Below are 13,517 nucleotides of genomic sequence, written 5' to 3' on the forward strand. Positions count from 1 at the left end.
GAACTCTCAGCGCGGTCTGGGCAGGTGTGCTCATAAATAACTCGTCCTAAATGCGCTAACGTGTTGAAAGGGTCTTCAGAAAAAATCACTGAAGCCGGACACAGCCTCTCACAACAGTGCCAGCTGATACACTGTTACAAATGGATTCCTGGACCACTCACCTAGTGGGGGGAACCTGTACTATAAGGGGCCCACCTTCCAGAAGATAATTCCAGTTTTTGGGGGGTCCCCCTTGTATATATACCTATAAATGTATTTTATACCTATATAAAATATATTTATTAAGGTTCTTTAGGTAGAAATGGGGACATATTTGCTTTTTATTTTGATTTTTCTAGGTTGACAGTCACATCAGGTGGCAGGGTATCATTATATTTGTTTTCCAGATGAGGACACTGAGGTCCAAGGGAACAAAACACACTACCCACATCACCCTGCTGGCAATGGCTGTCCAGGACTGGGTGCCAGGCCTCCTGGTTTCTGGTCACTACAGTCAGCCTGAGGCTGGGACACTGTGCTCTGCTTTCAGGAGTTGGAGTCCTCAGCGGACAGCTGTACGCCACAGGCGGTCATGATGGGCCCTTGGTGCGGAAGAGTGTTGAGGTTTATGATCCTGGAACAAACACCTGGAAGCAGGTGGCAGACATGAACATGTGCCGGCGCAATGCAGGTAATATGACTGCTCTCTCCATCTCCCCTGCGGGGGTTGTGGGTCTTTCCTCCCTGCACACCCTAGCTCTAGAAGAGACTCCCAGGGCCCGGTGCTGAGCAGGGAGAGTCCATTTGCTGGTAGGCTCTGAGCTAGGGGAGGGAGAGCTTAGAACTCTTAAGAGCTAGCCACAGGGTCCGCACTTAGATGCAGAGGGTTCCTTCCCTCTCAGTGAAGGGTGATGACTTTCACTGCACATAGGTGAACGGAGACACAGAGGAGCCCTCTGGTTGCCATCAATGCCTGATGGCTTTGTTGGACACAGGTCTATGCGGACATGGCCAGACAATGACACTTGGTTTTATCTTTTCTTTGCTGATACCTGGCTATGAGAACCTCTCACTTCCCCCCTGAAACCAATCTCCTTCCTTTTAGGGGTCACCACAAAAGGATTTATGATTGATTCTTCAATTGGACCACTTCCCTTCTTCCCTTCTTTGTATCTCCTATCTTTTCTGCCCTACCATTTTCCCCTCTGTAGGAATGATTTACCTTAGAGTGTTTCGGTTTTATTCCTGGAGCCCGATATCCCTATTAAAAACTATTTTAAGGACTTTGCCCTATGGGTCATGTCCTATTGTTAGTGTGTCTGCTTTAAGTCTCCTTGCTCTGTGAAAGTGTCGGCTTAGCCCAGCTTCCCAGGCTGGAAAGACAAACAGGTACATGACTTTCAGTCAGATTTATTTCCTTTATACTCACATTACCTGTTTGCCAAACCCATTTGTAGCTGACTTGTTGAAACTGAAACAGTGGAGAGTTTATTAATTTGCTCACTGTCTAAGCTTGCCGTCGTTCAGCCTTAAGCCACATGAGCGGGGAATTACCGAGCCCTCAAGACAGCCAGTCTATCCAGAGCAGGGGTGTCCAGCTTGCGGGCCACATGCAGCCTAGGAGGGCTGTGAATGCGTTCTAGCATAAAATCGTATATTTGCGTAAAACCTGTGTTTGCTCACCAGTTTTCGTTAGTGTTTGTGTATTTAATGTGTGGCCCAAGGCAACTGTTCTTCTTCCAGTGTGGCCCAGAGATGCCAGAAGTTTGGACACTTCTGATCTAGAGTCTGAGAATTAAATTTAGATGTAAATGTGTATGTATGTATACACATTCACATATAGATATTTCTATTTTTACAACAAATTGAATCATTCTGTAATACTGTTTGATAATATGCCTTTTAAATTCATTTTAAAATCTTTTATGAATATCTTATAACACTAAATATGTTTACATATTATTTTAAATGCCTACATCATAACTTAAATACCTAATCCACTAGTGGACATTTTAGATTATTTCCATGTTTTATATAAGCAATGCTTTGGTTATTATAAATGGCCCTTAGAGTTAATCAATGCATACATCTAAAATAGTCTTTTAGAATAAAAGGCCAGAAGTGGCATTTTTGAGTCAGAGTGGCATAGGTGCTTTCCACAGCATCCTGGAAGGAGGCACACTTTGTCCTCTTGCTGGTATTTGACAGTGTCTTCACCAACACTGATGATCACTACTTTTCGAGCATCATCAATGCCTTACTCTAATCTTGAAAAAATATACAGTATTTTGGACTATGACTTTTTAAAGAGTTAATGAGCAAGAATTATATTTTCCTATTTTGAATGCCCACTGATGAGACCTTGCCCTCAGACCAGCTCACTCTGAGATCAGGTAGGCGGAGTGCCACATCCCTGGGAACTATGTGTAGATTTAGGCCAGGGTGATATGAAGAGGTCACAGACACAACCATCAGTGCCACGCAGTATGAATATAATAGGGTTGATCAGGGAAAAACCTACAAGCAGATCAGTAGAAGCATGCAGGAAATTGCCTGCGTTGTCTCATTCTGTAGCCCAGGCTGGGCATGGGAGGTCTGTGCGCACTCAGGGGCAACGCTCTGGTAGAAAGCGGCGTGTTGATAGAGTCAGGGACTCTGTAATTCTCTGCATATTTATAGAATCAGGGACAGGGAACAATTGTAAGACTTTGTAGCAGTGAAAGCTCCCTGGCCAGAGAAGGAACCTTTTTAGAAAGGGGGATCCTCGGAGCCCAGTGGCTAATGTCAGTGTGTACTCCTGTTGAGCAAACCCAGACCTGTGGAGCCGATTCTCTGTTGTGCTGCCATGAACAGGAGAGAAAGAGCCTCCAGGACAACCCATATTCTTCACATCAGAGGCAGTGTTTTTCCTTCTAAAATTTAATTGTGCCCATCGCTGCACTAGTTCAAACCCCAGCTATTTTCTCACTACTTGAAAGATGAAGTCCACTTTTGCCTCTTATCTCTTTATTTGTCTTTTGTCCATATTGATTCTTTGGTGCCCTTGCTGTCGTATTTCTTATGGCTTCTGTTTGATTCCCAGGGGTCTGTGCAGTGAATGGGCTCCTGTATGTGGTTGGAGGGGATGATGGATCCTGCAACTTGGCTTCGGTGGAGTACTACAACCCTGTCACCGACAAATGGACGCTGCTGCCAACCAACATGAGCACGGGGCGGAGCTATGCGGGTCAGTGTGCTCCACCCCACCCTCGTCCCACGCTAGGGGCACAGGGTGGGGCGGAGGAGGGGACGCTTGCTTATCGTGGGACCGAGTGCCTCCTCTAGGGATGGCAGATAATTGTCACATGTCGTCACTCCTTCATTCTGTGCCCACTACACATTCCCATAATTAGCATTTGTTTCTCCAGCAAACCTGGATGTAGCTTCGGAAATCTTAACAGTGTTTCAGGGAGGCTTTTCCAGTTGATTTGAGGCATCATAAGAGGCTTTAGAATTTTATTGCCATTCCTGGTTTGTCTTGTGCCAGTCTCCTATGTAGAATAAGATCCAGTTCTTGCTTTCCAGAAATAATTGGAAAGATAAGGCCTGCCTGCACAAAACAGGAAATACAAGACGTTGCACACGTACATCCTAAATGGAATGCACTGTACAGGCTTTAGGACACGACAGGTGAGAGCTGGCAGTCAGAGAAAACTTCCTGAAGGAGACGGGGCTTGTTTAAACTTGTGAGGCGGATCACAGTCACCAGAAGGCTGCCCTTTGCTGGTACCTCCTCCCTGTGCCATGGGACAGCATGTTAAGTACAGTGTAGAATTTGCTCACATATTGTCAACAACCCTCTGGTCAAATGAGACTGTAATCTTCCAAGTTACATATGATGAAACTGAGATTTAGAGGGTTTGAGTAACCTGCCCAAGGCCACACAGTTAAAAAACGGCAAAGCCAGGATTCAAACCCAGGTGTGACTCCCAAGCCCATGCTCTTTGTATGACCCTAGCTTGAGGTTGGGGGAAGGAGTATTTCATGCAAGAGGCCAGAAGGAGGAGAAGGCGTGAGGCTTATTCCTGGGGAGAGAGTGTGGTGGGTTTGGTGAGGTGCAGGGGCAGGGGCAGAGTTGGTGCTGCTAAGGTAACGGGTCTGTAGGGAGACAAGCAAACACATTTCCCTCAGGTAGTCCCGCTCCTCCTATCTGGTTTTCCAGAAACTGGTGAATGAGAGCTAACATGTATTTATTGAACACATGCAATGTGCCAGGCATAATCTTATATATTTTACAACCATGATCTCATTTAATCTACTTCAGGACTACTCTGATGGTATTCTTAATCCCATTTAGTGTCAGAAAGGTCAACCACTCCTCCTTTGGATTTCAGGGCCAAGAAAGGTTGAGCCTGGCAGGCTCAAAGGGGTTTGTATCACCTTACACATTTTGTCAACACAAGGCTTTAAGTGCAGTAAACTTATTTCACTTTTTCCCCTCACTTAGGATTTGCCTCTACTCAATATAAAAGGTTTTAGAGGCATTTTCATCCTAGCGTGATTCTGTTCTCATGGTTAATTATTAAAACCGGCACGTCATTTTCTGTTTGAAGTCTTAGTGGGATGAGCAGGGAATTTTTTAGCAGGAGGCAGTGGCGCCAGTGAGGGACACGCCTTGGCTCCACACACGCCTTAGGAAGGCTTCTGCGTCAGTGGTTAGAACTTTGTATATGTGCTGAATATTTCATGTCCGTCTCTTTATTGTCGGCTCACTCCAGACCTAGGTGGGAAGGAGACAAGCAAACGTGTGTTTAAAACCACTGAGTGATTCTGTTATCTTAGAGTCTAAGGAAATGGCCTAAAACGTAAAGATTTATGGACAGAGTTATCTACTGGAGCATTATTTATAATAGTAAAAACCTAACTACTTAATGTCTGACATGAGGGAAACAAATAAACTGTGGGATGTTTATACAGTGCAAGTATTTTTAATGCCTTGAGAAAATATTTGTGATAGATTGTTAGGTTAAAAAAAGGAGGATGTAAAATGTATGCACCACGAAATCTCAGTCATGTAGTGCTGGATCATGGGGGGTTGAATAGCTACTGATTACGGATATTGGAGTGAGGTCTGAATTTGAATCCCAGCTCTGCCTCCAGCCTTGGGACTCTGGGCAAGGTAATCAGTCGGACTGAACCTCTGTTTCCTCATTTGTAAAAGGAGAATAAAATTATACCAAGCCTCTTAGGGCTGTTGGGAGAATGAAACACGATTATAGTGGGAAAGTGCTTAGCACATGCCTGGTTGGCACATCAGAACCACCCAGAAAATTATTGTGATTATTATTAGAAGCCAGGAAACATTCTAAACAGTAACGATGATTCTCTTTGTATGAAGAGACTAAGGTTTTGGTTTTTTTAAAATTTCGTGGTCTTCTGCATTTTCCAAATTTTCCATAATGGGAATATAATAAAAAAAGTTTATATTAAAAAACAATACAGGAGCCTGTTTTTAAAAAATAAAAAAGCTACCGTGTGAAAGGGAAGCCTGAGATGCAGGCAAGATGATCTGAAAGGTCAGGCAGCACATCTGGGTCTGAGGACTCAGGTTCTCTACCTCTAAGCTTTTACGTCTGTACCTTTATCTAGAAATTAACATGAAATGAATTTCCTATCAGAATATCACCATTGGGGCATCCTGGGGTTTCTTTTAGCATTGCTCTCTTAATTTCAACTTCAACCAGAAGATTTTATAGTCATGAATATGATAAAATAAGGCTCTAGTTACCATCATACATGTAGCCCCCACCTGTAAGTTAGGGTTTTGTTTAGCAGCAAGTACCAGAAAAATTCACAGATACTTTTATTTACATATGAAAGGATCATAGTTGTCTCAGGCAGAAAGAAGTTAAGAGTGGGTCTGGTAGCTTAGACTGTCATTGAAGAACCAGGCTTCTTTCTTTTCTGTTCTGCCAGCTTTATTAATAGCTTTTGCTGTTGGGCCTTGCAAGCACTCCAAGCAGGACAAGGGACAAAGCCAAAGTTGTAGCACTGGCAGACTTGCATTTACAATCATGTTGGCCAGGACCAGGTCACATGGCACTTCCAGCTGAAAGGTAGTCTGGGAAACTGGACTCATAACTTGCTGATCTCCACAGTAGAGGACAGCAAATAGGAGGGATATTGACCGAATCAACCTACACTATCTGCCACATGACCTCAGTCCATTACAGAGGGATTTCAGGGTCATATGTGGATTTACAAAGCTAGCTGTTTAGTATGGTTCAACTCGGCTAAAACGGCAACACATACAGACATGTCTGGAGTGTTTATCCAAGAACAGAACTCAGCCCTGGAGGGGTCTTTCAGTTAGATGACATTGAATAATCATGGAACTGAGCCTAAAGAGGTAAAGAGGCTACAGTGAAGCTTGACTGGTGGCAGAGGTAGGATTGCACTTCAGTTTTTCTTATTTTCATGAAGGCAGCCTATTCTTTCTAGTTTGTACCAGTGTCTTTTAAAAGTAGATATGAATTATCATCGCTTCTCTTAAAGTGGTACAAACTTTGAGATGTATAGCTGCCTCTGGGATTCTAGTGAGGGTGCTGAGCATTGTTAAGCTCGGTGCTGGAGTTGGGAAGGGGCATTATTCCAGTAAGAGATCAATTTGTGTGATGATGTGGGTAAGACCACCAACCTGCGGTGTTGCGGGACTGTGCTCGTGGTTCACATATCTTGTGGAGACTTGGCTGTTAGAGTGGGCATCGGCCAGCTGCTGGCAGCCGCATCCACAGGCCCTTCAGCATTTGGATATGAACTATGTCCTTTGCCCATGCTGTGGCTTAAGAGGTCAGGACTCTGAATAACTTTGGAGAGGCTAAGATGGTAACTTTCTTCCTCTTTCATCTTAGGTGTTGCTGTGATTCACAAGCCCTTGTGACCCCAACTCCCACTGCCAGGAGGCGGGAGATGGGAGGGGTGCTGCCTGGGACTCCAAACAGAGGGATCACCACGCTGGATCCCACTTGCTGGAAGAGTCTGCAGCAGAGCGAGAACTGCCCTCCTCCGACTTGGCGCAGTGGAGTCCGGAGTCAAGACTGTGATCCACCTCCCGCACCCCTGAGGGGTTTTGGCCTCTTTCCTAAGCAGTGGGTTTCTGATAGCTTCAGGTGGCACCTTTGGGCTTTTTTTGTTTCTACAGGGACAATGTGTGTGTAAGAGAGAGAGTAAGTGTGTGTGTCTGTGTGAGTGTGTGTATATGTGAGTTTAGAACATGGTATTTCACTAGCTTGGGGGTGGGGTGTGACAGTCTACTGGTTTTCTGTACTACTGATCCCTCCCTCCTCTGTGCTGAAAATCAAATCACAGAAACCTCTCCTCTGGATTTGCCCCATGGGCACCCTGAGACTACTACAGCTGCTGTCTGCTGGAAGTCCAGCTGGACAGCAATGTCCAGAAGTGACCGGCAGGAGAAGCCGTGCTTGGACCATGCCCACATACTGGCCTTAACCACTGGCACTGTCTGCAGAAGAAGTGGGCATCCTCAAAGCTGCACTGACTCCTCTGTGGTGAGAACCAGGAGCAAGGGGGCTCCCTGGTCCCTCAGCTGGGCCCTCTTCCTTGGGCTGTCCTGCAGGAAGCGCACGGGAACTGCTCAGTCTTCAGACCTACTAGTCTTTGACATCATAGATTCCAGGTTTGGGAGATTTTGTGTTTCTTCAGCTGCGAAAACTAGTTTTTCAGAGAAGCCCTGAGTAAGACACTAGGAAAAAAATATACATGAAAAACAAAAGCAAAAAAAAAAAAAAAAAAAGAAAAAGAAAAATCAAAGTGGAAAGGCTTCAGTCTCTGCCCATAATGGTCTCGAAGAGAATCCTACTTCTGGATTTTTTCAGGATACGAAAGTCCTCATTACCTATGACCCAGGAGTAACTATTCACAACATCCTATTTACTCTTGAAAGTGTTCTGATTTGGAGGATTAGTAAAGGTTATCCTACCTCCAAACCCAAGGATAGTTTTGTCCCTGAATTGGATGGGGTCACGTGTGACTCAGATGGACTTGGATGCCTTCAAAGGAGTTGACTGGGGCTGGTCCTTAGCACTTTGTGATGATGGGCCTGTCTGTCTGAGCCTGTCTTCCTGTCCTTGTGCTCTCCCCTATCCCAGGGCCTGTGCCTTCTCTCCCACCCTCAAAACACTCCCCTCTGCCTCGCTTCCCCTGTGGGGAAGAAGATGGTGGTAGGCCCCGGATGTGTGACCTCTCTTGGGGGCACTTGCATTTTAAGAGAGGAGCTGATGAGAACTTTGCTAATTCACAGGTAAAAATTATTAATGACAACTTCAAGAATCTGGGGGCAGGGGGAAGCAGGTATGGGAAGGTGAACAGTCATTTGCATTAAAAAAAAAAAAAGAACCTTGAAGATGTGCTGTTCCTAAAGTAGCAAGTTACTTATATTGGGATTTCTGGCATAAGGAGTGGAGGTCTTGTCTCTTGGGGGCTAGAGTTTAAACTTCCGTGGTGTAAAAGTCCACCTAAAGGGGGTCAAGGAGCTTTATGAACTCTGATATTGGACTTCTGACACACCTGGTCTCCTTCCAAGCAGATACTCTAGGAACCGGCCTTCCCCCCACCTCACCTGCCCAGTTAGAAACCCAGGATCTTCCCAGCTAGTTGGCCACTTTGTATTTTTACAGTATATTTATCGTGCACTAAACACTGAACTCTCTTGAAGATGAAACTTCTGATGTTGAGCAGATGTTATTTCAGTGAGACATTTGGAGTGAACTAAGGCACCCCGAATTTTTAGTAACCTTGGGAAGAGGCTAAATATCCAGCTTTGATGGACCTGGAAGAAATCGCCAAAGGAATCAAGGCGAGTTTTAGTTGGGTGCCCGCTCTCAGCTGGCACTGGAAGTGACTGTGGCGTCCGAGCTCTGCCTTGCTCTGGGCGGAAGCTGATGGAATGGGCTTTTTGTTCTGAATGTTCTTCCTCCCTCTCTGAGGAAGGTCTGGGACATAGCTTTGGGGTATGTGTGTGTATGTGTGTGTACGCTGGGGATGAGGATGAGGTTAGGGTCTGATGTGTGCTGTTCACACAGCATCTGAATTCAGATGAAAGGTGAGATTTCCCCTCCCCTCCCCTACCACGTAGGAGCTGGGCTTTCACTCTTTGTGGGAGAGGCTATTGTTTGTGTATCATCTTCTCAGAAGGGTCCCTTTCCCTGAAAGCTAGCCAGCTGTGTTTCCTGCTTTTGGAGTTTTGCTATTGGTTCCACCTCACGTCTCCCTTCCAAGGAAGCACAGTCCCTGCTGGCAGTGCTGCTGAGGCCGCCATGTTCATTTCATCCTCACGTGTCCTTCTCATGGGGCCTAGAACACTGGTATGTCATCCCCAAAAAGCCAACTGCTCTAACTGCCCACAGATGCCATCAAAAACCAGATGTCTTTTTATCACCAGGTACTATTCTCTCTCCACAGTGGGCACAACAGACTTATTTTCAAGTCTGTGCTGGTCATGTGGTAGATGAACCCCTCAAACCCCATTCAGGTGGCCACAACTACGTGTGAATGCAGCCGTGCCAGTGGTGTATCTGAAATCTGATTGGAGTGATGAAATGGAGTTGTGGCCCAAGGTTAGAAGCCGCTTAGATGCTACTTGGATGGAGATTTGGGCTACATAGAAGTCAGACTCTGAATTCCAAAGTTATGTCTCATAAGTACCCAATGGCGTCGCTCCATCTAAAAAGTTGCAGTATTATGCAAATGAAAGTGACCTCATTTTCTGCTATGCAATAAGAATACTTAATTCTATTTCATGACATACCAGTTGTAACATCTCCTAAGATGCTTTTTGAGCTGTCTTACTTTGATATCTGTTGTGTAATGTTTGTATATTCCTGAGCCAGATCCTTTCAAAGATTGCCTTTTTATAAAACTGAAGCTATAGCTTTCAGGTTAAAATTTTAATGTAGATATTTTTATAAGATAATTTTTTAGGATATTTGAATTGCTTTTTATTGTCCATGATAATGAAATATTATGTTCTATACTATATGTTATTCACTCTTAAATATAGTCCATGCCTGTAGCTCTCTTCCCTGTGTTTCTCATGCTCCCAAACTGATTTTGTGGTCGCTGTGGGTAGAAAATGTAATCACTGGTGTTTCTTGAAACCCTTAGGGACTGACGTTATGCCGGACTCAGCACGCACCCATCTGTGTCTGCCTTTTTGGAGTCCACTTTCTGCAGTGGTGAGGCTGGCTGGCCCACTCCTGGTGGTTCTCCCTGCCCGGCACTGAGCCTGGCCCGCCCTGGCATGGGAAGCCCCAGAAAAAGGTCTGGCCTCTAGCACATGCTGCCAGGAGTGTCCGAGGTCTAGCATACCAGCCCTCATTCTCTTCTGTCTCCTTATTTTTCTGAAGCTTCCAACAGCTTAAGGCCTTTGCTGCCCGGTGATGTCCCTTTTGGAAGCCTTTTGCCTGTGAACTTTAAGAGGGTCACTCTCATGAGCCCCATTAAGAATGTGTCAAATATGTGCTTCACAGATACTCACACTACACTTACAAAATTACTTGTTTTTTGAGCTGTGTCTCCACTTCAGGCTCTTTTTCGTGTATGAATTTGCCATTAGCCTCATTAAAAAAACTTTATTTTTATTATTATTGGGACAGGTGCCATTTGAACTGCCTCCATGCTCCCCATTTGCACCTTGTTGGATCAAACTCATTCCAGCTACCTGGAGTTTTTAAGTGTTTGTCTGGAGAAGCAAGGAGGTTGGAATGTATTTTTTAAGTGCACTATTCAGAGTCCTACGCCCCTCACGTTCAGCTGTGCTGTATATCTACTGACCAAGCAGGAGAGCTGGCAGCACTTCCAACATCTGGGAATGGAGGAGGCTTCCTCCGTGGTGGACAATCGCAACCTTGTAAGCCCTGTGCAGCCTCTGTCATACGACTCAGTGACTTGTGGATCATCCACGGCAGGAATGCATGGGACTGTGGCATTTGGAGAAACAAATTGCTCTAGTACTATGTTCTTGCCTTTCGTTATGAAATTTCAAGTTATTTTCCCCTCTTTTCGTTGGCAATAAAGGACCCTGGTTGGACTTCTTGTTCAATTTGTATATGGTGTGTAAAATGCTTTCTTTGAAAGAAAACTCAAGACACTGAATGTGTATGTCTCTGTGGGTGTGCCCGTCTGTGTCGTTGTCCCTAGGCAGGCAGACTCGTCGCTGACACCCTGCAGCACAGGACCTGGGTAAGGCCCTTGATCTGGTGTTTTCTGCTTGGACATTAGGGCCTTTATATCTTGTAAAAGAACATTTGTCACATGCTCGATCAGTGACAGTGCTAACTGAATTAACAATTCCTCAAATGTATTATTTTAACAAGAATCATGTTCTAGTTTCCCATACTTTGTTACTTTAATTTTAATAAAAGCTGAACTGTGAGAACCTTTTTCAGTATTTCATTTCTGTGGTCCAGCCTCTGTATATGTCTCAGACGTGAAAAGGACAGACTTATTCCTATGTGTCTTCAGATTTAAATTTTTTTATCTTTAAGATCTCCTGGATAGGGTCTGGGCTCCTTTGGTCTCTGTTCTCTTGCCCAAGAACAGTGCCAGACCACAAAGGGGCCCCAACAAGCCCATTCCTCCAGTCGGTATTTGGTGATATGAGCAATTGCTCATTGAGTATTGTGAGTTGGGTGTGCCGATCTCAGGCATGGGGACAGAAGAGAGGGATTCAGCTGTAAATAAACATTGATTTATTATTTATTTTTATTATTTTTATCCTCACCTGAGGATATTTTATTATTGATTTTAGAGAAAGAGGAAGGGAAAGAGAGAAAGAGAAACATCGATGTGAGAGAGGAACACTGATCGGCTGCCTCCTGTACTGGCCCTCACAAGGGATCGAGCCTGCAACATAGGTATGTGCCCTGACTGGGCATCAAACCCACAGCCTTTTGGTGTATGGGATGATGCTCCAACCAACTGAGCCACCTGGCCAGGGCAATAAACATTGATTTTTAAAAGTTTGTTATACCTAGAGGTTTAATAAGTATTTTCTTATGTTTTATTAAATATACAAATATTATATTTTATTAAACTTCTACAACTATTTATTAATGTATATATTGGTATACTAGATATCAACATATATGAAATAATAGTAATAGCTAACATTTATTAAGTTCTTACTATGTGCAAGGCACTTTTCTAAGTGCTTTACTTATCGATGCCATTAATCCTCATCACAGTCTTCTGAGTTACTATTATCTGCATTTTACAGATGAAGATATGAAATGCGGAGAGTTTAATCAACTTGCCTAAGGTAGCCATGGCTACAAAAGGATGGAGCCACTTGAGAGCCTGTGTCCTTAATCTTCCATCACTTCAGCTCTGAGGAGGTGAGGGGAGAAGGGTGTGCTGACAAGCACCAAGGAGAGGAAGGCACCAAGGGCCTCTGGGAAGTGCAGACATGGTTTAAGAAAAACATTGAAGCCCAAGTTTTCAGGCCAGTTGGGCCAAAAATGCCCCCCTCTTTTATTGCTGGTAAATAACCATGTTTTTTACTGTGACGATAGTAGCAGTAGCCACTATTGATGATGTGCTTATTTTGTACCAGCCACCCTGCTAGATGCTTTGTAACTTGACCTTTAATACACAGCCTCTGAGGGTGGTGTCGCTATCCCTTTGTAGGCTGGGTGTCTCCTATCGGCTGCCCTGCCTTGCTGCTTTCTGGACTCCTCATCTCGATTACCTGTGGTCACAGGGAGTCAGGTCTAGGTCCCACCCTGTGGGAGGCGAGCCTCTTAGGAAGGAGGCTTGGCTCAGCTGCAGCTTCTCAAATCCGCTTGCCCAGGGTCCCGGGCTCCCACTCTGATTAACAAACCGGACAGTGCCAGCCCCCTTCAAGATGTCAGTGGCTCTGCCCTGTTCCAGGTGGCTGATGGGACAGCACAGAGGGGTCAAGGAGACCCCTCTAAGCTGGAGAGACCCGAGGGGTGAAAGGAGCCTCTTGGCCAGATCCCTACCCACATTTGGAAAGTAAGTTTGAGATCCAGAAGGCATGCCCTGCTTGACTTATTCTGCCTCCTTGGTGCCTAGCATGTGGACACTCAGGAAATATTTACAGGAGAAGGCAGAAAGGCATGTGAGGAGGGCTCAGGTGTTGATGCCTTCACCTCCTCCTCTTCCTCCCTGCTCCCCTGGGCTGGCCTCCTGCTGTAGCCTCTGGTCTTTTGCCCATGCATTGATTGGAGAGCGGGAGGCCTGGTGCTGCTTGCCCTTTGCGTCTGCAGAACGCTTAGGCTTTTCAGGGCTCTGAGCCCCATCACATCCCTACAGGCGGCAGGCAGGTAGGAGTTAGCATCCCCCAGGGAGAGAGCAGGTCCAGAGAGGTGGACCTATTTATCTCAGTGTTCGTCCTAAGGGAGCAGGGGAGCAGGCCCAGATGGAAACTACCAATTCTTATGACCCACAGTTGAATTTGAGAATCATCCAGAGAAGACGGCCCTGGCTGCGGTTGTTTTAATAAACATAGTAGCGGGCAT

General features: G+C 45.2%; 1 protein-coding gene across 1 annotated transcript in view; it reads left to right on the forward strand.

The window, feature by feature from the left end:
* Window positions 1-9,854, forward strand: part of KLHL3 (kelch like family member 3) — a 112,921-nt gene extending 103,067 nt beyond the window's left edge. The window contains exons 13-15 of the mRNA XM_054568406.1: window positions 530-670; window positions 3,062-3,205; window positions 6,870-9,854. Coding sequence (XP_054424381.1) covers window positions 530-670; window positions 3,062-3,205; window positions 6,870-6,898 — 314 coding nt within the window. The 3' untranslated portion in view covers window positions 6,899-9,854. The remainder of the gene's footprint in view (window positions 1-529; window positions 671-3,061; window positions 3,206-6,869) is intronic.
* Window positions 9,855-13,517: the final 3,663 nt, after the last annotated feature.

The sequence above is a fragment of the Pteronotus mesoamericanus genome, unplaced genomic scaffold (genome assembly GCF_021234165.1).
Source record: "Pteronotus mesoamericanus isolate MK-2021 breed Mesoamerican mustached bat unplaced genomic scaffold, CSHL_Meso_final contig_2, whole genome shotgun sequence".
In the NCBI taxonomy this organism is placed as follows: domain Eukaryota; kingdom Metazoa; phylum Chordata; class Mammalia; order Chiroptera; family Mormoopidae; genus Pteronotus; species Pteronotus mesoamericanus.